This window comes from Lynx canadensis, chromosome B2 (assembly GCF_007474595.2).
Source record: "Lynx canadensis isolate LIC74 chromosome B2, mLynCan4.pri.v2, whole genome shotgun sequence".
Taxonomy (NCBI): domain Eukaryota; kingdom Metazoa; phylum Chordata; class Mammalia; order Carnivora; family Felidae; genus Lynx; species Lynx canadensis.
The window spans coordinates 112,938,700-112,966,091 of NC_044307.1; the positions used below are offsets into that span (position 1 = coordinate 112,938,700).

General features: G+C 36.3%; 1 protein-coding gene across 4 annotated transcripts in view; it reads left to right on the forward strand.

The window, feature by feature from the left end:
- NKAIN2 (sodium/potassium transporting ATPase interacting 2) overlaps positions 1–27,392 on the forward strand; it is a 993,755-nt gene that overhangs the window by 820,999 nt on the left and 145,364 nt on the right. The window contains exon 5 of one of the 4 annotated variants that reach the window (XM_030316262.2): positions 2,462–5,092. The exons of the other annotated variants lie outside the window; for them this stretch is intronic. Within the exon in view, the coding sequence (XP_030172122.1) occupies positions 2,462–2,566 (105 nt within the window). The 3' untranslated portion in view covers positions 2,567–5,092. Of the gene's footprint in view, positions 1–2,461; positions 5,093–27,392 lie in introns of those variants that run through there. 4 annotated transcript variants of the gene reach the window in all.

Sequence of the window (27,392 nt, forward strand, 5' to 3'; positions counted from 1 at the left end):
TTATAGGCTGCAATAAATCACCATTAATTAGGTTTTCTGTAATGATATGAGATTTAAGTTAAATTGTCTGAAATTGTGCAAAGCACCATGTACAATCCAATTTCTTATATTTAATTTTGTAATTATAAAATTATTTCAGGGACACCTGGGGGGCTCAGTCAGTTAAGGGTGTGACTCTTGATTTTGGCTCAGGTCATGATCTCATGGCTCATGGGATTGAGCCCTGTGTTGGGCTCTGCACTGGCAGTGAAGGGCCTGCTTGGAATTCTCTCTCCTTCCTTCTTTGCCCCTCCCCAGCTTGTATTCTCTCTCTCTTCTGACTTTCTCTCTCAAAATAAATAAATAAACTTTAAAAATAAAATAAAATAATTTCAGAATAAATAATAAGGTATACTGAATCATAAGTTATTTCAAAAGGAAAAAAGTCTATATAAATATACTAAAATAGAGTAAATTTTGAAAACCATGATAAGCTATTGGCCTTGAACAAAAGGCTACCATCTTTCTTTGTAATGTATAATATCATTGTCTTTTAGGACATCTTTCCAGTCATAATCAACTATTCTGATAAAAAATTTTTGAGAAGTAATTCTTTGATGGCAATTTCCTCTTCACTGGAAGTTCTAAACACAGTGGTATAATAATAATAGTAGAATGTGTAAGTGTTTTCAAATAACAGCAAGGCATTCTCAAAGGAAGGTTGCAAAGATTTATAACGATCGCTATAATATGACGGGTAATTTATTGTTTAGCATGTTATACTCGAGTGAAAAGAATAAAAATATGGGCAAACACACTTAAGCTAAATAATGTTTACATAATAGAAGAAGAGCAACTGTGATGTTCCTTCTCTACCTTTTGTGTTTACCAATCCTATAAATAGGATTTTAAACCCTACTATTGTCAACTCACACATTCTTCTTAACAACTAGGTATATGATTCCTAGTCTTCATTATCCTCCTGCTTCTCCTGCCCTTGTGGCATCATGGCTGCATTTATTTTGACTCTGCCATTTGTTCCTCTCTGACCTTTGTTATGACTCTCAACCCATAGTTAAATTTCTTGAGAACCAGGACCACAACTTTTTGCACACATATGTTTATCACTTGTAATTTTCCCCTAACTCCATTCACAGTATTTTATGTTATTGTACCAAAAAAAGCAGCTATTTGTCACGTGATGATCTTGGTCAATGCTAATGGCAAATATGGCTGCAAACTCAAGGACTGAATTAAAGAGTGTCATGGCTCCAAAGATATTTTGGTTTTCTTTATCTCTTCTTTTATTCTGAAATGTCTACCTTGCTCTACTCTCCTTATTGATTCTTAGTCTCTCCACCTCTTAAGTTTAATCAGCTTCTTATCAGCAATTTTATAAATACAAATTGTTTCTTTTACCCCTAACTTTCCAGTGTCCCCCCGTCATTTATCTTCACTTTTCCTACCCATTTTCCATAACTCTATTGATTTCTTCATCGCAGAATTATGGGTAGATTCTCTTTTTCCTAAGTTCTAAATTTTACAAATGATACTTGCTGGAATTTTATACCATTCCGTTAGTCACATATCATATTTAGGTTGATTTAGTCCTAATCTACTATATCTGTTACAGGAAAATCAATTTTAAGTGAAATTACACTGTGAGGTATAAAAAATTTCCATGTCAGTGACTCAGTGGCTGTTCATGTATTCATTTTCAGCAATGTTCTCAGTTCATAAGTTTAGGAAAGTCTGTGTTGCTTACAAATTAAAAGCTTAGAGACAAGTTGTCAAAGGAAGCAGAACACTAAGAAGATAGTAAGGGCACCTCGGTGGCTCAGTCAGTTGAGCATTCTCACGTTGGTGGGTTTGAGCCCCTCATGGGGTCTCTGATGACAGCTCTGAGCCTGGTGACTGCTTTGAATTCTGTGTCTCCTCTCTCTGCCCCTTCCCTGCTCGTGCTCTGTCTCTCTCTGTCTCTCAAAAAATAAAATGAAACATTAAAAAAAATTTTTAAAGAGATAGTAAAAGAGTGGCCAAAACTAAATGAGAAAATATGTTTAGACACACCTTTATTGTCCTTTAATTGTGAGTCTGAGGTATGAATTAGAATGACATAGCCACATGATGCCCACATTTTGGGGGTTCAAACTTATGGTCTTAAAGCTTCAGAGCTGCTGTGGTACTTAATCTGGGTCTGAGTTGGAAGAATTTAAGGATGAAGTTAATGAAAATATAGTTTTGTGCATCATTTTAACTATCATGTATAAAACATTTTCACGTGCAAGTTAATCGTGCTGTGTCAACAACTCTGTGAAGTGAACAGGGTGAACTGTGAGTGCCCTGCCAGTGTGGCTGGAAAAATTATTGGAACATTTCACCATACATTAAAAAATTATTGAAAGCTCTATTTAAAATATCTGCATGAACATTTACCTGAGATTAATCTTCACTTTTATTTTCCTTTTGTGATTCATTACAGATTCTTTTTCCCTTTAGACCCCAGATGCTTACAGATGTTAATCTCCAGAGAAGGGCGATGATTCTCCCAACAAAGGCGGTTTGTTGCTTGGCTTTGCTTCACTGAAACCCAGTCAGAGGCTCTGATGACAGATAGTCTGCTTGTCAGCCTTGCTTCATGAATCCAAAGAAAATGGAACTTATCAGAAGCTGAGCCTCAAGCACAACCTGTGCCTCTTATTTGGGCCTTTTCATGCTAGGTTTGGCGGAGGTCTCTGTCTTTCATCATTTGGTTCACTGACAGAAAGAGAAGGGAGCTGTTGCACTTTTAGGTACCACTCTGCAGACTGCTATATTGCAAAATAAACAAACAATATATTTTTAGGGCACCACCTGCAGCAAGCAGCTGTACCAAACAGAGCAGAACCACGAAGGATGTGATTTGTTCCATTTAACATGAAGCCTTGAGGTTTAGAGGAGAGGGGAGGAGAAGGTTCTATGTATACAACCCACACATCCGCAATTTCAACTGAAGCTGATTTTTTTTTCTTTTTTAGATTGGAATTGAAGTATCATTATATCTCTCCTCCTTTCCCACCCCACAACCTCTGGTTGAAAACAATTCTATTATTGGGCTTATAACTGTTAACTGAGAAAATCATTTTTCTCTGCCAGTAAACTTCCTCTTCCATTCAAGGGCAATTTTCTCTCAAGCAACCTATACTTAAATGCCAACATCTGCTATATCTAAGCTGTATATAAATGGTGTCTGGCATTTACATGATGCCAATGACATGATTAGAGAAACTCATACATTTGGCTTACATGGAATTTTCTTCTTATCTTATAGATTTCATCTATTTCAGTCCTTCTTCGGGATCTGTCTGCCTCTTTAAATGTGCCATGCAAGTCCAAAATACTCTGAAAGCTGAACTTTTAACTCTTATTCTGGTTGACAGTGAACTCCTACATTAACTCCTATCTTTCTGGGCAGTAAAGCTGCATAGCACATTGTGATAAAATTCCACCATATCTGCCATTGTCTGAGCACCCAGAATTCTGAGGCTGATGCAAGGGATATTTTAAGTACTTGCTTTTTTCCCCTAGATTTAAAGATCCCCTCATTCTCTTAATGGCTATTGATTCTGACCTCACAAACCAAAGTCACCATTTCATTTTAAGTTCTTCTAGATGAGCTGGGATAAATATAATTAAATTATGGATGACTCTGGAAGCAATCCAGGTAGTTACAAATTGAGGTCATTTTAAGTACAGAGGTCATTTAAGTCCAGTTACCTTTAATATTAGATTGGCCACCAAGAACGATACGATGTTCAGCTTTTTCTTGACAGTGAACACATTTTTAAAAGAGTGAGGAAACTTGCCTAAATATTTAAGAGGTGAACTCCAATGCCGTCCTCAACTTCTCCACCACTGACTAGATTCTAAGTCTGAAGGAGAAAAGTCTATTGACCGTCTGCTTGTGGCTCATTAACACTCTTTGGTGGGACTTGTAGATATTGCTCTAAGATTCAGAGAGGTGAGATGAAGAGATTACAAATCTGCAATGATGCATGCCTCCAGTTAATAGAGGAAATCAAATCCTGTGAGCCAGGAAACTAAATTTCCTCTATTATTTTCACCTGCATCATTAAGATGATGATTTTTTACAATATTGGGCACAAAATAAATTCCTGCCAAGAGTGTTGAATGTGAGAACTGCTTCCCTCTCCTTCACCTTTCTAACATATTAGAAGACATTTTCTGGAAAAAAGCCCAGACTGGGTTTTGCTAAATTACGTCTGCTGCTGCATCCCCGTCAATCAGACAAGTTTCTCCTTTATGACTTATGGGACAGTGCTTCTCACTGTAGGTCGTTGAAACTGGAAAACCAAGGGAAGTATCTTTAGTTCCAAAGAACCAAAGAAGACCTTTAGTTGGAGCATCTTTATGTTCCACAAGAGTCAGTTAGATTGCTCTTTAATTAGTAATTATAGTACACCAAATATTCTTCAGGGCTCTCAGGGGAATATTAAGAGAGAGATAATAAAAGAGAAAGCCTTTGACCATGAGGCTTAGTGAGTATGGAATGAGGGAGAGGACTGAGTGAGGCAGGTGTAACTGGATATTGAATCAGGTTAAAAAAACATGGATGGCAAAGGAGAGGATTCACCATTTCATACAGCTGAAACTGTGTGCAAAGGGTAGAGAGACAAACATTAGGCACCTTCTCTAAGCCTCAGTTTCCCCATCTGCAGTAGGCTTAACTCGTTGGGTTTATGATTATAATTATGATTACTGTTGGTTTTGGTGGCAAAAAATATATAACATAAAATCTCTCCTCTTAACAAAAGTTTAATTGTACAATACACTATTGTTATGATATGTACATGATTGTACAGTAGATCTCTAGAACTTTTTTATCGTGCTTGGCAGAACTCTATACTTACTCAATAGCAATTCATAATATCCCCCTCCCCTCAGCACCTAGCAACATGATTTTACATTCTGCTTCTTTAAGTTTGACTATTTTAGAGACCTCATATAACTGAAATCTTATAGTACATATTTTTCTGTGACTTACTGATTTCGCTTAGTATAATGTCCTTAAGGTTTATCCATGTTGTCACAGACAACAGGATTTTCTTCTTCTTATAAGGCTGAATAATATTCCACTATATGTATATACCAAATTTTCTTTTTTATTCCTTTTCAAATTTTTATTTAAATTCTAGTCAGTTAATATATAGTTTAATATGGGCTTCAGTTGTCACATTTTCTTTATCCATGTATCAGTTAATGGGCACTTAGGTGATTTCCGCCTCTTGGCTATTGTGAATATACAATGGCATATATTTCTTTGATATTCTGTTTTAAATTATTTTGGATAAATACCCAGAATTGGAACTTCTGGGTCATATGGTAGTTAGTTCTATTTCTAATTTTTTGAAGATTTTTCATTGTGTTTTTCATTATGGCTGCATATTTTACATCTTCAGCAATAGAGCACAAGAGTTTTTATTTATCTGCATTTTCACCACCACTGTCCTCTTTTGTTTTGCTTTGTTTGTAATAGCCTTACTGACAGTTAGGAGGTGATATCTTATTCTGGTTTTCATTTACATTTCCCTGATGACTAGTGACATTAATTTACATTTCCCTGATGACTAGTGAGACTGATCATTTTTTTTTTAAATATACGTTTTAGGGGTTCCTGGGTGACTCAGTTGGTTAAGCGTCTGACTTCAGTTCAGGTTATGATCTCATGGTCTGTGAGTTCAAGCCACACGTCGAGCTCTGCGCTGTCAGTTCAGAGCCTGGAGACTTCTTCAGATTCTATCTCCCTCTCTCTCTGCCCCTGCCCCACTCATGCTCTGTCTCTCAAAATATGAATATATGTTTAAAAATTTTTAAATTAAAATATATGTTTTAAACTTTGTATGTCTTTTTTTTTTCTAATGTCTGTTCTGGGGGTGCCTGGGTGGATCAGTCAGTTAAGCATCTGACTTCGGCTCAGGTCATGATCTCATTGGCCATGAGTTCAAGCCCCAAGTCAGGTGCTGACAGCTCAGAGCCTGAAGTCTGCTTCAGATTCTGTGTCTCCCTCTCTCTCTGCCCCTCTCCCACTCGCACTCTGTCTCTTTCTCTCTCAAAAATAAGTAAACAGGGGCGCCTGGGTGGCGCAGTCGGTTAAGCGTCCGACTTCAGCCAGGTCACGATCTCGCGGTCCGTGAGTTCGAGCCCCGCGTCGGGCTCTGGGCTGATGGCTCGGAGCCTGGAGCCTGTTTCCGATTCTGTGTCTCCCTCTCTCTCTGCCCCTCCCCCGTTCATGCTCTGTCTCTCTCTGTTCCAAAAATAAATAAACGTTTAAAAAAAAAAAAAATAAGTAAACATTATTTTTTTAAATATCCATTCAAATCTTTTATGCATTTTAAAAATTTGGTTTATTAGGGGTTTTTTTGTTTTGTTTTTTGTTTTTGTTTTGTTTTGCCATTGAGTTTTATGTGTTCTTTATATATTCCAAAAATTAAATGCTTGTCAGACACATGGTTTGCAAACATTATCTTCTATTCTGTAAGTTGCCTTTTTATTCTGTTGATTGTTGCCTTTGCACGCAAAGCCTTTTAGTTTGATATAGTTCCACAGGTATGTTTTTGCCTTTCTTGTCTGCGCTTTCAGTGCCATTTCCATGACCAATGTCATAAAGTATTTCCCCTGTATTTTCTTCTAGTTCTAGTTTTATGGTTACAGATGTAAGTTTTTAATGTTTAAAATTTTATTTCTTTTTGAGTTTATTTTTGTGTAGTGTATAAGATAAGAGCCCAGTTTCATTCTTTTTCTGTGGATCTCCAGTTTTCCCAAAACCTATTTGTTGAAGAGATTATCCTTTCGCATTGTGTATTCTTGACATCTATGCTGAAGATCAGTCGCCTGTATATGCATGGGTTTATTTCTGGGCTCTCTATTCTGTTCCATTGGTCTATAGGTCTGCCCTTGTGCCAGTACCATACTGCTTTGATACCTATAACTCTGTAATATGTTTTGAGGTCACAAAGTGTGAGGTCTCCAACTTTCTTCTTCTTTCTCAAGATTGCTCTTGCTATTCAGGATCTTTTGTGGTTCCATAGACTTTTGGAATTGATTTTTTCTATTTCTGCCAAAAATACTATTGGGAATTTGATAAGGATTGCATTGCTCAGTGGCCTCCACCATCTCCCGACTTGGAATTATTCTTAATTTTCATTGCAGGTAATTTTTTGTTAGTGTATAGAGATACCAATAATTTTTGTGTGTTTATATTTTGTGTCCTACAATTTTGCTGAATTCATTTTTTTTTAATTTTTTTTTAACGTTTATTTATTTTTGAGACAGAGAGAGACAGAGCATGAATGGGGGAGGGGCAGAGAGAGAGGGAGACACAGAATCGGAAACAGGCTCCAGGCTCTGAGCCGTCAGCCCAGAGCCCGACGCGGGGCTCGAACTCACGGACCGCGAGATCATGACCTGGGCTGAAGTCGGACGCTTAACCGACTGCGCCACCCAGGCGCCCCTCATTTATTAATTATAACAGTCTTTTGTGGAATGTTGAGCATTTTCTGCATGTAAGAACATGTTCGTCTGCAAATGGGAATAATTTTATTTCTTCCCTTATGATTTGGATACCTTTTATTTCTTTTCTTAGCTTTAGTTAGGATTTCCAAAACTGTGTTAAGTAGAAGTGGTGAGAGTGGGCATATCCTTATTTTGTTCCTGAGCTTTGAGGCAAACCTTTCAGTTTTCACCATTGAGTATGATGTTAGCTGTGGGCTTTTCAGATATGGCCTTTATTATGTGATCTATTTCTAGTTTGTTGAGTGTTTTTATCATGAAGGGGTGCTGAATTAAGTCAATTTCTTTTCTGCTGAATCTTTTGAGATGATTACAAAATTTTTATTCTTTGTTCTGTTAATGTGATGTATCACATTGTTTGATTTTGTATGTTGAACATCCTTGTATCCCTCTTGGTCATGGTGTATGATTCTTTTAATGAACAGTTGAATTCCTATGTTCCTCATATCTTATTGAGTATTTTTGCATTTTGATTCATCAAGGATAATATTGACTCGTAGCTTTCTTATTGTGTGTTTGTCTAGCTTTGTGTTATGGATGAATGTTTATATTCTCCCCCCAAAACTGTTATGTTGAATTCCTGTCCCCCAATGTGATAGCATTAGGAGATAGTGACTTCAGGAGGTGAGTAGGTCCTGAGAGTGGAGCCCTTATGACTGAGATTAGTGCCCTCATAAAAGAGACACCAGAGAGCTTTCTTACCCTCTCTATCATATGAAGACACAGGGATGTCAGAATCTGCAAATAAGAAGCACACCCTCACCAAATGCAGTTCCATTGGTTGGTGCCTTGATTTTAGATTTCCAGCCTCTAGAACTGCGAGAAATAAATTTCTGTTATTTATAAGCCATCCATTTATAGTATTTGGTTATAATAGCATGAACCAACTAAGGTGGAAACTGCTACTGTGACAAATATCTAAAAATGTGAAAATGGCTTTGGAACTGAGTAATGAGTAGAGGCTGCAAGAATTTGAGGTACGTGCTAGAAAAAAACCTAAATTGTTAGCAACATAATTTTAAAGGCAATTCTAGTAAAGGCTCAGAAAGAAAAGAGGATAGCCACAGAAAAAGCTTCTTTTTAGAGAAAATACATGGATGGGAAAAGACCTGATGAGGTCTCAGAAGAAAATGGGGAATATTATTGGTCAATGGATAAAAGGCAATCCTTAGCATAAAGTGGCAACAAATCTTGGCTGACATGTGTTTATATTCTAGTACTTTGTAGAAGATAGAACTTATGAGTGATGAAATTGTCTATTTAGCTGAGGAAATTTCTAAGGCAATGTATGAAGAAGGAACTTGGTTCCTCTTGCCTAGTAATAGTAAAATGCAAGAAGAAACAAATGGCTTAAAGATAGAGTTGTTAAACAAAATGGAACCAGAACTTAACTATTTGGAAAACACTCAGCTGGCCAAATTTTTAAAAAAATGAGAAAGTGTGCTCAAAAGAGAACATTAAGGGTGTGGTCAAGCAACAGTCTGATGAAGAGATTAGTATGGATATGAACACCAACCTAAGCAATCATCTCCGGGGAAGCCAGGTTCTATTCTTAAAGACAAGGAAAGAAGTACTCCCTCAAAGGAAGTTCCGAGATAAGGTCTGCCACTTCTACCACCAGGGGTGAAGGCTGGTGCAGAGTAGGGGGCTACAGAGAGGTCTTAAGGAGTAGAGCTGCCTTTCTGATTAAGGTGGGCCAGGATGCCCCTGTCCACTGCCTCAAGGGTGGGAGCCCTGTAGAGAACTGCAGTGTGAGCTGTAACCAGCAGAACCATGAAGGTGCGGCCACCTGAAGCCATTGGGTCCATGGCCTTATCCTGGAAGACCCTTTGGTATACAACCCCTGCCCAGGAGAGCCAGAGAGACACAACTGTCACTACAGAGGGTCCAACAGGTGGAACACTGAGTCAAAAAGGATTACTCTCAAGCCTTATGGTCTAAAGAATTTGCCTGTTAGGCTTTAGATTTACTTGGGACCATAATCCCTTTCCTCTTTTCTGTTTCTCCCTTTGGAATGGGAATGTCTATCTTATGCCTATCCCATCATTTTATTTTGGTAGTACATGACTTTTTGGTTTCACCAGTTTATAGCTGGAGAGAAATTTGCCCCAGGATGAATTGTACCTTGATTTTTACTCATGTCAGACTTCTATGATTTTTAATAAGACTTTGGACCTTAGACTTTAGAGTTTATGCTGGAATTAGTTAAAACTTTTAGGGCTATTGGGATGTAAAGAATGCATCTTGTGTATGAGAAGGACATAAATTTGGGGGGGTGGGACCAGAGTGGAATGTTATGGACTGAATGTTTGTGCCCTCTAAAATTGATATATTGAAATCTTAACTCCCAGTGTGATGTTACTGGGGGACTAGGCCATTGGGAGGTGATTAGATTATGAAGGTGAAGCCCTCATGAATGAGATTAGTGCCCTTATAAAAGAGACACCTGAGATCTTTCTCACCCTCTTTGTCATATGAGGACACAGGGAGAAGTCAGCAGGGGACAGCCATAAAGTGAACTTTTACCAGACACTGAATCTTCTGGTGTATTGATCTGGGATTTCCAGCCCCCAGAACTGTGAGAAACAAATTTCTGTGGCTTATAAGCCACCCAGTATAGTATTTAGTTATAGCAGCCCACATGCTTAAGATACTTTGGTATCAAGATAATGCTGACCTCATAAAATGAATTTTGAAGTGTTCCCTCCTCTGCAGTTTTTTTTTTTGAATATTAAAGAAAAATTGTCATTCTTTAAATGTGTGGTAGAACTCTCCAGTGAAGCCATCTGGTCCTGAGCTTTTCTTTTCTAGGAGTTTTTTTTTTGGTTACTAATTCAATTGCCTTACCAATTATAGGTCTGTTAAAATTTTCTATTTTTTCATGATTCAGTGTGAGTAGGTTGTATGTTTCTGTGAATTAATTCATTTCTTCTAGGCTATAAAATTTGATGGCATATACTTTTTATAACACATTCTCATTATCCTTTTAATTCCTGTGGCATCAATTGTCAAGTTTCCTCTTTCATTTCTGACTTTATTTGAGTGCTTGCTTTTTTTTCTTGGTTAGTCTATCCACTTTGTTGATGTTTTTAAAAACACAATTCTTAGTTTTGTTAATTTTTTCAATTTTTTGTCTATTGTCTCTTGTTTATTTCTGCTGTAATCTTTATTATTGTCTTCCTTCTTCTAAGTTTATGTTTTGTTTTCCCCTTTTTTTAATGTTTAAGTTTGAGAGAGAGAGAGCTGGGTAGAGGCAGAGAAAGAGAGGGAGATAGAGGATCTGAAGCAGGCTCCACACTGACAGCAGTGAGCCTGATGTGGGGTTTAAACCCACAAACCATGAGATCATGACCTGAGCTAAAGTCGGACGCTTAACTGACTGAGCCACCCATGTGCCCCTATTTTCCTAGTTCTTTAAGGTATAAAGTCAGGCTGTTTATTTTATTCCATTATGGGTGGAAATGATAATATAAATCTTCAATTTGTGAAGACTTGTTTTGTTACCTAACGTGTCATCTACCAGAGAATATGTATATGCACTGGAGATGAATGAGTATTCTACTGCTCTTGGCTGGAATGTTCTCTGTGTCTGCTAGGTCCATTTTGTCTATCGTGTTACTGAAGTTCTGTTTCCTTATAAGCTATGTATTGTCGATTTGGTGTTTCTGTGAGGGGAGAGAGGGTCTGGGGCTTTCTATTCCATCATCTTGTTAACATCACTCCCCAAACTTCATTGGGTTTTGTGTGTAGGAGTAAAATAAAATGATTAATGTGTTTTTTTTTATTTTTTATTTGTTTTTAATGTTTTTTTTTTTTTTTTTTTTGAGAGAGAGAGAGAGAATGGTTGAGGGGCAGGAGGGCAGATAGAGGACCCAAAGCAGGCTCTGTGCTGATAGTAGCGAGCCTGATGTGGGGCTGCAACTCATGAACTGTGAGCTCATGACCTGAGCTGAATTCAGATGCTCAACCCACTGAGCAACCCAGGTGCCCTGATGAGAATGTTTTTAAAATTTCTATTTCTTCCACAGAATAAGTATTCAGTAAAAATTAGCATTATTATTGTTCTTGTCTTTCTTATACGTGAAAGGAAGCAGTCAGGGTTATTTAGAAAAAAAGCAGAAGTTGTGACCATTAGGGATTTTCACAAATGAGTTAGGAAATACAAGCGTGTCAGTTAATAAAGAAATATGAAAGTTAGACCAAATGCTTAGATGTAATCTCACTTACCTATCTAATTTTCTTTTAGGTGATGATAATTAAATTTTCCTTCTATTATATTAAAGATTTCTCTGTAATACTCCAGTTGTAAAATGACATAAGTAAAAACCAAAATGTGATGGCTTTTTGAATATAGAACTTTAAAAGATGATAAATCAATAATATTTACCATTTGTAGAATATTTGTCCTTAAAGAAACTTATCACAGATCTTCTAGGAAGTCTTATTTACTTCAAATTTCCAAAAGGAGAGACAAGCAGATGCTATGCTGGTTTCTGATAACTTCACCAGAGTCAAAGACAGAATATGTCAAAGACAGTATATGTCTGAGAATGAAAATTACATTTAGTTGATGGCATTTAGTTTGTTATATTTGTTAACACTAACTTTATGAAGCGTTTAGGTAAGAATCAATTATTCATAGCATGATATATAGTCAACACAGTATACAGGCATGAATGTCAGAATGCCAGCAAGCAGGAACCAAATTCTTAGGGTTTTACTTCTTAGTGGTACTTGGCTATAAGGTGACTTTCCTTGAAAGATCACACAAAATGAAACGTTGCAAATTCAAATACTCAACACATGCATACAAAAATCATTCATGCAAGTAGGCAAGGGTATTACAAGACAGCCCAGAATTTGGAATATCTCTTTTTCTTGTTTTTACTTAGCACTTGCCTAGTAAGAAATAAAGAGTTTTAATAAAACAAACTGCTAGACCTCTTTGATTAATACTTTTGCTGAGACAAAACTATAAGCAAATTTTAAAGTGATCGTCTTCCCCCTTGGAAGTGCAATAAGATGTCATCTATCTTTGCTTAGAAAATATTAATAAAATAAAATGAGAAAGAAAGTAAACTAACAAATAGGTATATTTAAAATATACTGTCATTTCATATTTTAAAAGAAAACAAAAATTAAGCCAAAATATGCATCTAGATAACAATATAAGACAATTCTAGTTAATCTCATTCTAAACATCATTTTAAAGCATCAAAAATTTAGAACAGATAATAGAGATCATTTAATGTTATTGCTTTGTTTTTTAGAATGAGAACACTGAGTCAGACAGCACAATGGCTCCAGGGTTGGGACTACAAGCGTGGTCTCCTGTGCAACAAGGCACACTCCTTCACTTCTTATTTTGCAACTCCAAGTGTTATTTTCTTAACCAACAACTTCTTTTATCTTTTATGTAGAAAAGGAACATCTTTTGAAAAATTTTATGGCTTCTATTAATGAAACCAAAGAGTGTAAAATCATGTTGACTATAGGAAAAATTGGAGGACAAACAACTGAACTCAAATTGCTTTAGAAACTTTACATTTCTTCGTTCAGGTCTCTTTCCCCCCACCTAGTGGGTACCACTAACCCCTTCCCTGTCCTGAACCCAGATACTCATTCTACTTCCTATTCTTTCAAATGAGAAGGTGGAAAGAACACCTTTATATCACTTAAACACAGCATATTGCTTAGAACAGATTAGTATGTAAGAAATGTTTATTTTAACATACATAATACTCTCAGCCAGCTATCACATTTGAAGACATATGCTTCTAAAGCAAGGAGAGCTTTACTGCCCCTTCATAGGGGCAAACAATATGCAAATAAATATGGGATTCTAGAAGAAAAATCTAGAACTCAGAAGAATGGCATTAGGGATGACACTTGTTGGGATGAGCACTGGGTGTTATGTTTAAGTGATTTGTCACTAAATTCTACTGAAACAATTATTACACTATATGTTAATTAATTTGGACTTAAATAAAATTAAAAAAAAAAAAAGAATGGATTTTGATAGTAGAATTGAGTTACCATGGCAGGGAATAAGGATGTTGTTTCTGGCATGGGGAGAATGTTTTCAAAACATTCTTAAATTATTCCTAGTGGATGAGTTCCTTTTTTCTTCTAATTGGAAGAATTACTCAATAACAATAATGTTCACCATCATCACCAACATCTTTGATTGAAATTTTATGGTACCAGATACTTCCCAAATACCTTTATATTAAATATTTTATTTATCAAATTGAAGGTAATAATGGGACTTACTTTATGAGATTGTTGTGAAGTTTAAATTAATATATGTAAAAGGCACTAAAGAGTTCTTGGCTAATAGAAAGCATCCAGTAAATGTAGCTGCTGTTGATGTTATTATATTCCTTCCTCTTTTCCTTTCTACCAAAGCTCTCTTCTGCAGGCTAAATGCCCTTTATTTTATCAATTACAGCCTAGAGGATGTGGGTTTTGGTCTTTAAGACTATGGATGGAGTCTTATCTCTGTAGAGTCAGCAATTTAAAAATGACAGCTTTGTCCAAAAACAAACACAATGCTGTAAATGTTGTCCAACTAACTGGTTTTTAGTCTGCCACTCTTGAAAAGGTATTTTTCTCTGAGTTGGATAGTACTTTGAATAATTTAATTGAAAACAGATGTACATTTTGTAACACTGAGAACAGAGACTGCCTAAAGAGATTGACACGTTCAATGATTAGTTTTTACCCACCTAACTTTTACCTCTAAAGCTGAAGTTGGGAATTGCCACTTGGCTGAGGGATTTGCTTCTGTGTCCAGTGATGGCACTGCTTACTCTGGCTGGAGGCAGAAGGAAGATCAAATTCTCACTCCAGCAAAAGGCGAGTCTATACTGACCTTTATATCCTCTGTTTGGGGTCAAGTTGCAGGCCCAAGAAGCAATTTGATTACAAATTCCAGTCATGAAGAAATCCCATTTCACTTTTATTTTGCTTTATTTTGTAATGAAAGATCAAGTCTTTAGCTAAGGAAAACGTGTCAAAGGAGATTAAATAATGAGATCTCCAGCTGGAGTTCTCTGTATTAATCACTTATGATCAGTATATAATGGTCTGGGAAGAGGTGAGAACATTTGATTACCTTTATTAGCAACATTGGTCATTCCTTAGGTCCCTTTGGAAGGCAAGAAATCTTTGCGTATCTGATGCTAGCTTTATATGAGGCCCCAATTGGAGATTTATATAAAGAATAGGCCAGCACTGGCATTTTTCTTGTCCAAGTTCCTGGCACAACCACTGCATCACCACTACAATCTTCTTTCTTCATTCATCCTTTCCTGTTACCACCCACCCTGTTGTGCAGCTGGCTAATGCCTCAAAATGCTGCCGGGTCGATTAGGAAATGCAGAGAAATGCTAATGTAGCTCTCCTCTTCTTGAGGAGCTTAACGGCTCAGAAAAGCTAGACTTCTAAATGTCCTGGCAACCTACAGGTGTGCACAGTTACCTTGACTCAATCTGTATTCCCTTGATTACTCTGAAAGATAAAGATCTTTTTATATACTTTGCAGAAATTCAACTTTCTGTGAAGTCCCTAGTCCTACCCTTTGTCCACTCTTTACTTGGTTTGTTTATGTTTTTAAATGGTTTTTTAAGTTATAAAAATATATCTATAAAGTTATCTTTTTGAGATTATTCTTCAAGTGCTTCTTTTGTCTTTTAGCTTTGTTAGATGGTCTTCCATCATGCAAAGTATTTCATCTTGTTATGATCAGATTTATCAAATTACTCCATTAAGGCATGTGTTTGGTAAACTTTGAAGAATGTTTTACCATTCTAGATATCTCAAAATATACTCCTTTATTTGTCCTGAGCGAAAAGAGCTAAACACTTGCTTTTCACACTTATGTCTTTAATTTATGTTGAACTTACTTTTCCTTATTAGTGTGATGTCTAAAAAATGCCTAATTGATTTTTTCTCCCCAAAATAGACAGTTGTCTTAACGTCATTGAGCACTCCTTTATTTCCCCACTGATCGGTAATTCTATTTCTATAATAAAGCACATTTACCTATATGCTTGGGTTTGTTTCCAGGCTGTCCGCTTTGTGTTACTGATCTATTTGGCCATTCCTGTATTTATGCCTGACTTCTTTAATTACTACATGCATGCCTCAGAGACATTGTGAGTTCAGTTCCAGAATACTACACTAAAGTGAATATTGCAATAAGTCAAATAAATTGAGTCAAATAAATTTTTGGTTTCCCAGGATATAAAAGTTACGTTTATACTATACTGTAGTCTGTTAAGCACACAATAGCACTGTGTCTTAAAAAAATGTACATGCCTTAATTAAAATACTTTATTTCCAAAAATGATTATCATCATCTGAGAGTTCAGTGAATCATAAACTTTTTGCCTGGGGAGGGTCTTGCCTTGATGGTGGCTGACTGATCAGGGTGGTAATTGCTGAGAACTAGGATTGCTGGAGCCATTTCTTAAAATAAGGCAATGAAATTTGCTGCATCGATTGACTCTATCTTTCATGAATGATTTTTTTTCTGTGGCATGCAATCCTACATGCTACAGCCTTTTACCCATGATAGAACTTCTTTCAAAATTATAGCCAATTTTCTCAAACCTTGCCACTCCTTTATCAACTAAGTTGATGTAATATTCTAAATCCTTTCTTGTCATTGCAACAATCTTCACAGTATCTTCACCAGGAGTATTCTATTTCAGGAAACCATTTTCATTTGCTTATCTGTAAGAAGCAACTATTCATCTGTTCAAGTTTTCTCATGAGATTGTGACAATTCAGTCTCATCCTCAGGCTCCACTTCTAATTCTGCTTCTCCTGTTATTGCCACCACATCTTCAGTGGCTTCCACCATTGAAGTCCTGAACCCCTCCCAGTCATTCATGAGGGTGGGAATCAACTTCTTCCAAATTCCTGTAAATGTTGATGTTTTGACCTCTTCCTGTGATTCACTAATGTTCTTAATGGTATCTAGAATGGTGAATTCTTTCCAGATGGTTTTCAATGTACTTTTCCCAGATTTATCAGAGGAATAACTGTCTATGACAGCTATAGCCTTAAAAATATATTTCTTAAAATAATAAGACTTTCAAGTTGAAAATATTCCTTGATCCATGGGCTGCAGAGTGGATATTGTGTTAGAAGGCATGAAAACAATATGAATAAATATAGTTATACTTCTCCATTAGAGCTCTTGGGTGGCCAGATATGTTGTCAATGAGCAGGAATATTTTTAAAGAAATATATATATATATTTTTTCTGAGCAGTAGGTCTCAACAATGGACTAAGCCATGTTATAAACAGATGTGCTGTAATCCAGGCTTTGTTGTTCCATTTGTAGAACATAGGCTTAGTAGAATTACCATTATTCTTAAGGGCTGTAGGATTTTTGGAATGGTGAATGAGCATTGACTTCAACTTAAAGCTATTAGCTGCATTAGCCCTTAACAAGAGAAAGCCAGGCATTGACTTCTCCTCTACAGTTCTGAACATCCTAGATGGCATCATCTTCCAATAGAAGGCTGTTTCATCTACATTGAAATTCTGTTGTTTAGTGTAGCCACCTTCATTAAGGATCTTAGCTAGATCTTCTGGAAAACTTGCTGCAACTTCTACATCAGCATCTGCTGCTTCACCTTGAACTTCTATGTTATGAAGACAGTTTCTTTCCTCAAACCTCATGAACCATCCTCTGCTATCTTCAGACTTTTCTTCTGCAGCTTCCTCACTTCTCTCAGCCTTCACAGAATTGAAGAGAGGGAGGGCCTTGCTCTGGATTAGGCTTTGGTGTAAGGGAATGTTTTTGCTGGGTTGATCTTCGATCCAGACCACTCAAACTTTCTCTATATCAGCAATAAGGCTATTTTGCTTTCTTATCATTTGTGTGTTCACTTTTCCTTTCTTTCGAGAACTTTCCTTTTGCCAGATGGGAGGGGGTGTGGGCAAAATGGGTGAAGGGAAGTGGGAGGTATCGGCTTCCAATTATGGAATGAATAAGTCACAAGAAGGAAAGATACAGCATAGGGAATGTAGGCAATGATATTATAATAATGTTGTACAGTGACAGATGGTAGTTACACTTGTGGTAAGCGCAGCATAATGTATAAATTTGTCTAATCGCTATGTTGTACATCTGAAACTGATGTAACATTGTGTGTCAACTATATTTCAACTTAAAAAAAAAAAAAAAAAACTTCCCTTGAGCATTCACAACCTGGCTGTTTCCTGCAAGAGGCCTAACTTTCAGCCTATCTTGGCTTTTAACATACCTTCCTCACTAAGCTTAATCATTTCTAGTTTTGGTTTACAGTGAGACACATGTGATACTTCCATTTGCTTGAACGCTTAGAGGTCAGTTTAAGGTTATTAATTGTCCTAATTGCAATATTGTTATGTTTCAGGGAATAGGGAGGTCTAATGAGAGGGAAAGAGACTGGGAACGGCTGGCTGGTGAAGCAGTCAGAACACACACATTTATTACTTAAGTTCACCATCATTTATGGGTGTGATTCATGCCACCCTAAAGCAATTACAATACTAACATTAAAGATCACTGATCATATCACCTTAAGACATACTGTAATAATTAAAGAGTTTGAAATATTGTGAGAATTACCAAAATGTGACATAGACACACTGTGAGCAAATGTTAGTGGAAAATGGAACAGATAAACTTAATTGGCACAGGGTTGCCACAAACCTTTAATTCGTAAAAAATGCGGTATCTAAGAAGCACAGTAAAATGAAGTGCAAGACAATGAAGCGTGCCTGCACAGCTTTGTAAGGTGTTTTGATATCTGTTGGAAGTCCTCACTCCTTGCTGCTTCTTCAGAATCATTTGGCTCTTCATATGCTTTCATTCGTCCATACAAATTTTAAATTAGTGTGTCAAGTTCTGTGAAAAACACTATTGGAAGTTGCATTAACTTTATAGATTGGTTATGGATTAAATAGCATCTGACGATGTTGAGTAGAGAAAAATTTGTGTCATTATATTATTATTTCCAATGCTGAATATTATCTCTATAATTTTCAAGTCTTCTCTTATGTAACTCAAAAAAAAATTGTTAATTATCTCCATAATAGACTAGCATAGCTCATTGTAACTAAAAAAACATCTCTAGGGGAGCCTGGGTGGCTCAGTTGGTTAAGCGTCCAACTCCAGCTCAGGTCGTGATCTCACGGTTCATGAGTTCGAGCCCTACATCGGGCTCTGTGCTGACAGCTCAGAGCCTGGAGCCTGCTTCGGATTCTGTGTCTCCCTCTCTCTCTGTCACTCCCCCACGCACATTCTATCTCTCTTTCAAAAATAAATAAGCATTAAAAAATTTTTTGAAAACATCTCTAGGTACATGAAATGTTACTAGAACTATGAATTTGATTTTTTAACCATTTTATTACAAAACTTATAAATTTTGGGATTTTGGAATCATTTTGATTTTGTGTCCAGCAATCTGATGAGCTCTGTTATGTTCTAAAAGTATGTCTGTAGATTTTCTTGGATTTTCAATGCAGGTGGGCATACCATGTGCCTTCCTCTCTTTTCCTTTAACCTTACATCTTTGTGTAGTCTCCTCAAATTTGGCATCATAATAATGAATTATAGATCTAATTGTAGGATTCTGGCATGTTTGTCTTGTTGTGGCCTTTATTGTAAATGCTCTAAAATTTTGTGTTAAGGATGACATTGAGTAGGTTTGTTTTGCTTTTTTTTTTTTGCTGTTGTTGGTGTCACATTCTTTATCAAGTCAAGTTCCCTTCTCTTTCTTCTTCTTTTTTTAATATTTATCTATTTATTTTGATAGGGGCAGGCAGAGAGACAGACAGAGAGAGAATCCCAAGTGGGCTCCATACTGTCCATGCAGAGCCTGACATGGCACTCCATCTCATGTACCTGAGATCATGGCCTGAGCCAAAATCAAGAGTTAAGCCCTTAATTGACTAAGCCACCTAGGGGTCGTCTCTTCCTGCCTTCTTAAGTGTTTATGTGAATCCTAATAGACATTTTTCTTTTTATCCTAATGATTAATATTTCTCCTTGGATCTCTAATGTAGCTAATTTTGATAAAAGTCCTAAATTGAACTATCAGTGCACTCCTTGGATAAACCATACATTTTCATGTTGTTGTTTTGTTATCATTAAATAGTTAAATATGAAAATATTTTTGTGATATTTAATCTGTATCTATAAATTAAATTTTCTGTGACTTTCTATAATTGTACAGTCTGTCACTACTCTTGGTATTGAGGCCATACTAGAATCTCATAAAGCATCTGATTATATTTCTTCTGTCTCAATACCTGCAAGTGCCCATATAGCATAAAAATCTCATATATTCGAATTTTATTAAAATTGCCTAAAAAAATTGACCTGCTACCTTTCTGGAAGTGAAATGAGTGTGCAGATGTTTCGCTATGAAAATTGTTCTATATATCTTCATATTGTCTATCCTTGAGACTACAGAAATTGGCAATTTATATTTTTCTAAAACTTGTTCATTTTATTTAAATTCTGAAAATATTTGACAAAATATATTATACTATATTATTTTTTAACTATGCATTTTTTTAATGTTTAGTTTCTGTATTTTGAAAGAGAGAGAGAGAGAGAGAGAGAGAGCACAAGAGGGGCAGGGGCAGAGAGAAAGGAGAGAGGGAATCCAAGCAGGCCTCACACTGTCATTGCAGACCCCACCAGAGGGCTTGATCCCACAAACTGTGAGATCATGACCTGAGCTGAAATCAAAAGTTAGACACTTAACCAACTGAGCCACTCAGGTGCCCCTCACTGCATTTTCATAAGAGATTCCCCTACCCTGTAAATGTGCCATGTGGGATTTTTTGTTGTTGTGGTCTTAATAATGTGTGTTTTCTTTACAATGGATGCAGGCTTCTATTCCAACACTGTCACATAAACTTGCTTATTGTATTGTTTAAACATTTACATTCCTACTATTTTTGGGGGTTCCTTAATATACCAGGTGTTAATAATTTGTTAAAAGCTCTTGCTATGCTTATGAATGGGTTAACTTTTTTTTTTTTTTTTTTTTTTTTTTACAGTTCAGTCAGTGTTTGCTTTATATGTTTTTGGTTTATTTAAAAATTCTGGACACCTAATGTAATGATAATTTCTTTGTAGGTTATTCCTTTTATCATTATAGAATGGTTCCCTACCTCTAGTAATGCTTTCATATTTAATTCCTTTGGATCTAGAATTAGTACTGCTACATCAGCTTTTTCTTAGTACTTGCTTACAAATATAATTCTATTACTTGATTTTCAAGACCATTGCCATTATGTGAACGGTGTACCCAGGATTAAAAACACCTCTGAGGAATTACTGAAATATTTACCCTACTTACAATTTCTTTTCATGTTTCTTATTTGCCATATTTTTTAAACTATTTTTAACTGCCTTATTTTGGATTTTTGAATTTTAAATTCTTCTTGTATTCTATACTTCTTAAGAAGTTGCATTTTCTAGTTTGCTTTTATGAGTGGTTAGCACAACTGTTTTACCCTATACCCTTAACAAAGCTGTATATAATCAATGTGGTTAGCATCCTTCTGAATAAAAGGGTGCTAAAATGCTCTAGCTCCCCCAAACACCCTGCCTTTCTGTATCCCATGATTTGTTTGTTATTACTGTATGTTTAACTTTATTTTTAGAACTCTCCTAATTCACTACTACTTTATTTATTTTTAATTCTTTATGGTTCTCCCCATGTTTAAAGAATGCTTTGTCTTCTATTATTTCTCAGAATATCTTCCCATAATCAATTTTTTCTTATTGCTCGTATATTATTTTCTCTCCTTAACAAGCTTCTGTGGGTAATGAATGTTCAGTCTTCATGTATCAAAACTAATATTTATTTCATCCTCACCTCTTAATGATAATTTATTTGGTGTAAAATTATTAGTTGAAGCTATTTATCCTAAGCACTTTGAAACTATTATTCTATTTTTTTCTGGCATTAGTTGTTCCTAAGGAGAAGTTGGCTCTGAATCTGCTTATCATCGAGTTATAGGTAATGTGTCTATTTTCTTTAGAGTCTTTAAAAATCTTGTCCTCTTCTTTGATACTCTGAAAAATCACTGAAAGACATAATTAGATGTGAATTTAAAAAAAATATTTCCTGCTTGACAGTCTGAATTTGTTTCATGTTTTTCTTTGATTCAGGAAAATGCTCCACCATTTTCTTTTCAAATATTGTTTTATCTTTTCCTCCCGGATTCAATTGTGTTCTGTTTTATTTTACATTTTTCATTTTTTTTCCTCTCTGTGATTGACTTTTTAAATTTTAATGAATATATATTTATGTTATAATTTCTTTTTAATTCTTTTAAAAATATGCTCCATTTCTTTTTTAAAATATTTTTTTTAATTTTAATTTTTTTTTTTCAACGTTTATTTATTTTTGGGACAGAGAGAGACAGAGCATGAACGGGGGAGGGGCAGAGAGAGAGGGAGACACAGAATCGGAAACAGGCTCCAGGCTCTGAGCCATCAGCCCAGAGCCCGACGCGGGGCTCGAACTCCCGGACCGCGAGATCGTGACCTGGCTGAAGTCGGACGCTTAACCGACTGCGCCACCCAGGCGCCCCTCTTTTTTAAAATATTTTTAATGTTTATTTATTTCTGACAGAGAGAGAGAGAGAGCATGAGCATAGAAGGAAAAGAGAGAGAGGGAGACACAGAATCTGAAGCAGGCTCCAGGCTCTGAGCTGTCAGCACAGAGCTTGACTCCAGCCTCAAACTCACGAACTGTGAGATCATGACCTGAGTCCAAGTCGAGCACTCAACCTACTGAGTCACTCAGGTGTCCCCAAAACTCTGCTCCATTTCTTAAATATTTTTCTTTTTCTTTTGGTTTTTATTCTTTTATCCTTTTTTTTTTCTACATTAAACATATTGTGGGTTTTTTCATTTTTTTTTAATGTTTGTTCATTAAACATTAAAGACAGAGTGTGAGTGGGGCAGGAGCAGAGAGAGAGAGGGGGACACAGAATCCAAAGCAGGCTCCAGGATCTGAGCTGTCAGCACAGAGCCCAATGCAGGACTCGAACCCAGGAACCATGAGATCATGACTGGAGCTGAAGTCAGACGCTCAACCGACTGAGCCACCCAGGTGCCCCACATTAAACATGCTGGTTTTAAAACATAATTTATTTGCTCTATTACCTGTAGTCCCTATGTCTGCTTTCTATTCCACAACTGGAGATTAATTTACACACTTTGTAGTTATTTGCGATAAGTATCTCTTTATCACGAGTTGTCTTGAGTTGCCCTAAGTTGGGAAAGCAATTTTGCATTTACCTAGCCTAATGTCCTAAAGCCATGCATGTAGTTCCTAGACCCCACTATCATGCATAGCAAAAGCACAGCACTTCAATTTTTACGGTGCTTGAATCTATCCACCTATGGCCCAGGATTGCTTCATTCATGGTCAAAACTGCCTCTTCCTGTCTCCTCTCTCTTTCTGGAAGAAAGCATATTTCCATCTCTTCATTGTACCTGGCTCTTCTGATTCCAGTTCCCATAGCATGGTGAAACTCTTGTTCCTGGGATACATATTTATTTTTTATGCCTCCAAAGATTAGAATTTTACCTCCACTCATTGTCTTGGCCTTAATATCTCATCTTGTTCATGAGACTTGAAGTTTTCTTTTCTTTCCTTTCCTTTCTTTCCTTTCCTTTCTTTCCTTTTAAACTTAGCTATGACTTTCATTTCAATTATAGTTTACCTGAGGAAATTCCTATATATGCTCTGTTTACCATTTGACTAGAATTCTCTTATAAATGAATGAAATGATTTAGGTAGGAAGTGTTCTAAAATATGTCATATGTTTTCATGATTTATTAAACAGAGAAAAATGGGTATAATATTATCTGTTTTAAAAATCATTTGCAAGCCAGATATAGGATAAAGGGTGCCATTTCCATAGACTATTAGGTCCAGCTCTGCACTTGGTTCTTGCCATTTCAGCAAATAACTGTACAGTTCCCAGTTTCTCCATATGCGGAATTAACATTATAATATTTACCTTAGAATATTTTCAGATAGTATTACTAATATTATTTAAAAGAAGTTTAAAGGATTAGTTTTAAAAATTAAAACTAACATCTATGAAGCAACATACTACATAGTTGACTTTGATAAAGATACCAGTTATTTAATGAACCATTTGGAAATATGACAGCACATTCAAGCTCCATTGAAAACATGTAGGAAAGTTTTTGTTAAATCAGAAACTATAGATAGCTAGAAATTTTTGTGTCCTTACATATACTATCTGTGTTTTTATTCGTTTGTTTTTACAATGAGTTGACCAGAAGTTACTTTTTGTCATTTGAGTTATGTTTGTCCTTCATTAGACCAAAATTAACTTTTTCCTCTTCTTCAGCCTCTTTATGTTTCCTATTTTTAGCCTTCTATGGACAGGAAAACTGATATTATTAGAATTATTTTTTAAATAACAATAATTCATTTTTAGGTCACAGATGGAAGGCCTCCCTGAATACGATGCAAAGGATTGGTGAAATGTTTTAGATACTTAGCATGTTCTGGCACATTTCCGTACTTGTGACCATATTCTAGTTAAGGACCTTGAGTAAGAAGCAGTCGGGGTACCTGCCTGGCTCCATCATTTAAGCATCCAACTCTTGGTTTCAGCTCAGGTGATGACCTCACAGTTTGTGGGATCGAAACCTGCGTCAGGTCAGGCTCCATGCCGACGGTGTGGAGCTATTTAAGAGGGGGCACCTGCCTGGTTTAGTCAGGAGAACATGCAACTCTTGATGTTGGGGTTATGAGTTTGAGCCCCACATTGAGGGTAGAGTTTCCCTTAAGAAAAAGAAACAATTTAAGAGTAAATGAGGTGTTTCTGTATAGAAAATAACCCCAGTAGTACATATTTCCTTGTTACATACCTACTAAAACCTTCATTTTTCTGGTCTGTTAGTTAGTGGTTGATACTGAGCCAGTCCTATCCTACAGCCCTATATTCTTTCCAAACCCTTGTATTGATTCTAGTATTCACACATTTTTTTGTTAACACCATAAGAAGTATGAGCTAGAACTCCACTTACATATGATTTATTTTCAAGGCCAACTGTAAAACAGTAGAAATTTCTTTTAACATTGTATCTCCATTCTTCCCAACTCCCACTGAGATATCATCTTGTCTGAAATAGACCACACCACTTAGCTGACTCCCACTTATTTGGAAAAATGTTATTTATAAAAAAGAACATATTTGAATGGTAGATATTATATATAGTTCAAATCTTCTAAGTTCATAGAATAATAGTTTGATGCACCATGTTGGTATACTGTTAATTTAATAGTTTAATTGTTTTTTTCAGATAAATGTTTTAATAGCCTTTGACTTATGCTTGCTGTTGAATGTTGACTGCAGTAATGAATTAACACTTTCCACTTATGGTTCATTCTGGTTCACTGAATGGCACAGGTGATATTTCACTTGTGAGTCATGTTGTCTTTGTTTCTTTTGGTTACCTTGCATATGGTTAAAGTATATGCCTAGTATGTATGTTCTGCTGCTGGAGTTTGGAAGGAAGAGTGGAGATTGAGACATATGGACATAGAGAAAATGAATGCTTGGGAAATCTATAATTGGATGTAATTTAGAATCTTTCTGCTTTCCTTTCCATGTGAGAAAATTTTCTGTGTTTCTTGTAAGTCTATCCTCCTAAGCACCCTCACCTACAAACAGGTGAGAAACCAGAAATAGAAATAAAGGCTTGAGAGATCATTTAAATTCAGACTTTATATCTTAAGCATCAGTGAAGCAGATAAATCTTCAGTAAGGAGAAACAGTGGAATGGAAGGAGGAGAGCAATGAAGAAGAAAGGGAGGGAAATGTCAGAGAAATGTAGAGGACCATAAAGACCAGAAAAGAATGCAATATACATCTTTAATGTTTCAAATTCCAAATTTCAAATTCCAAAGTCAAATTTCAAATTAAAAAAAAAAAAACATTTATACACACATATTAATCCAAACTTTTCCTTTAGGAATAAAAATGATCAGTGACACGCTTAAAAGAAATGCTGAACAGATTCAGAGGACAGATTATCACAAAATAGCTAATTATTAAATAGCCAGAGAGGTCTGATCAGAGAGAGCTCAAATATTCATAACTAGTATCTGATGCAGGAAGGGGGACTTGGTGGTCTATCATAAGTTAGGAAACTTCAAAAAGACTATTTGAAAGACATGCTGATGTGATCCATTTAAATAAAGGTGGTCACAGTATTCATCTGTTTGCCATCTGTAAAAGGGTCACAATGTCTGAGTAGGGTCATAAACATTAAAATCTTTTATTAGCTGGAATTTTAACTTTTGGATTATGTGACATGAAGTTCTTATAGGAGAGGCCAATATCTTTGTAAGAATTCACCACTATGAAACATTATCATGCCAACTCAGTATTGTTTCAAAAAGAATTGTGTGAGCAAAATAGTATTTAAAGTCATGTCTATACAGGGGGGAAAATACTCCTAATACCTGTGATAAAATACAAACAAAATTTTCTGACTTAAATAAAAATTTTCCTCTTGACCTGCATTTTAAGGAAAGTATGGAATCAATGTTTTCTAATATAAGGATTGATAAACTTTAACTTAAAATCATGATCAGTTCTCATCAGAGAACCATAAACTGGATAAAACAGTCCTTTAAAAAAATGCTATAAGGCGAGATTACTGAAACCTTCCCAATTGCCCACATATGGAAGGCTCTGCTAAAAGGATTACCTCTGTTTCACTCAGGTCCTGCATTTGACATATCAAACTTTATCTGCTAAGGAAGTGGCTCCCAAAGAGCTATCCTGTTGAACGTCCCAAGTTGTGGGTGGTGATAAGTTTTGACTGTGCAGCCAGCATATGTCATGATAAATTTTAAACTCTCTAAGTAAAGAGAATGCACACTGTTCTCTTATCAAGATTAGGCTTGATTTCCCACCCACTCTCTTCCTCAAACACATCTTGGAACAAACATAAGTAAATAGTTGACAAGTGAAATATCACCTGTGCCATTCAGTGAACCAGAATGAACCATAAGCAGAAAGTGTCAATTCATTACTGCAGTCACATTCCATCAGCGCAGAAAGGACCATGTCTCCCCACCCCTTATGATGTAGCCTTAAAGAATGCAACCTTCTATTTCCTGTGGGCAACAGGATAAGTCTAGGTGTTTCAGTGTAGGCCTAATGGGGACTTTTTAATGAGATTTTTTACATCTTCTTGTGCTTTCAATCATCTGCGCTTACCTAAATTATCTCTCTATTCAGCTCTGAATCCCTCTGTCATTCCTGTGCTACTCACATGTCACTCTGCCATTCAGAGAAGCTGTTTTCCTTACATAAAATTCACCAGAAGAAGGAGAGTTTGGTATCGCACTTGCCAAGTAGATTCCACGTGAAAGGTTCAGACAGATAAGAACCCCATATAGGGGACAGTCTGTGAGGGCTAAGCGGCAGGGCGGCACATCACACATTATAATCAGCCTCCAGAGGGGGGCAGTTGCCTGACCAGCCTGCTTGCACCGGATTTGATGTCCCTCCTACTTCAGCATGGGAAGCTCCAACACCAGCCTCCATTTAGTCACTCAAGCATATGCACTGGCTTCAAAAGCAAAGACAAAAGGGGCAGCTGTTTTTATTCACAGCAAGTGGGAAAAACACTCACTATGCAAAGAGATCTGGAACTTGGCAGTAAATGGCGAAGCCCACATGTTTCTGGCTCATCTACATGGGATTCTGAAAGTATTGTGGAAAGTTGGGGCTCCATGCAATTCACTAAAAA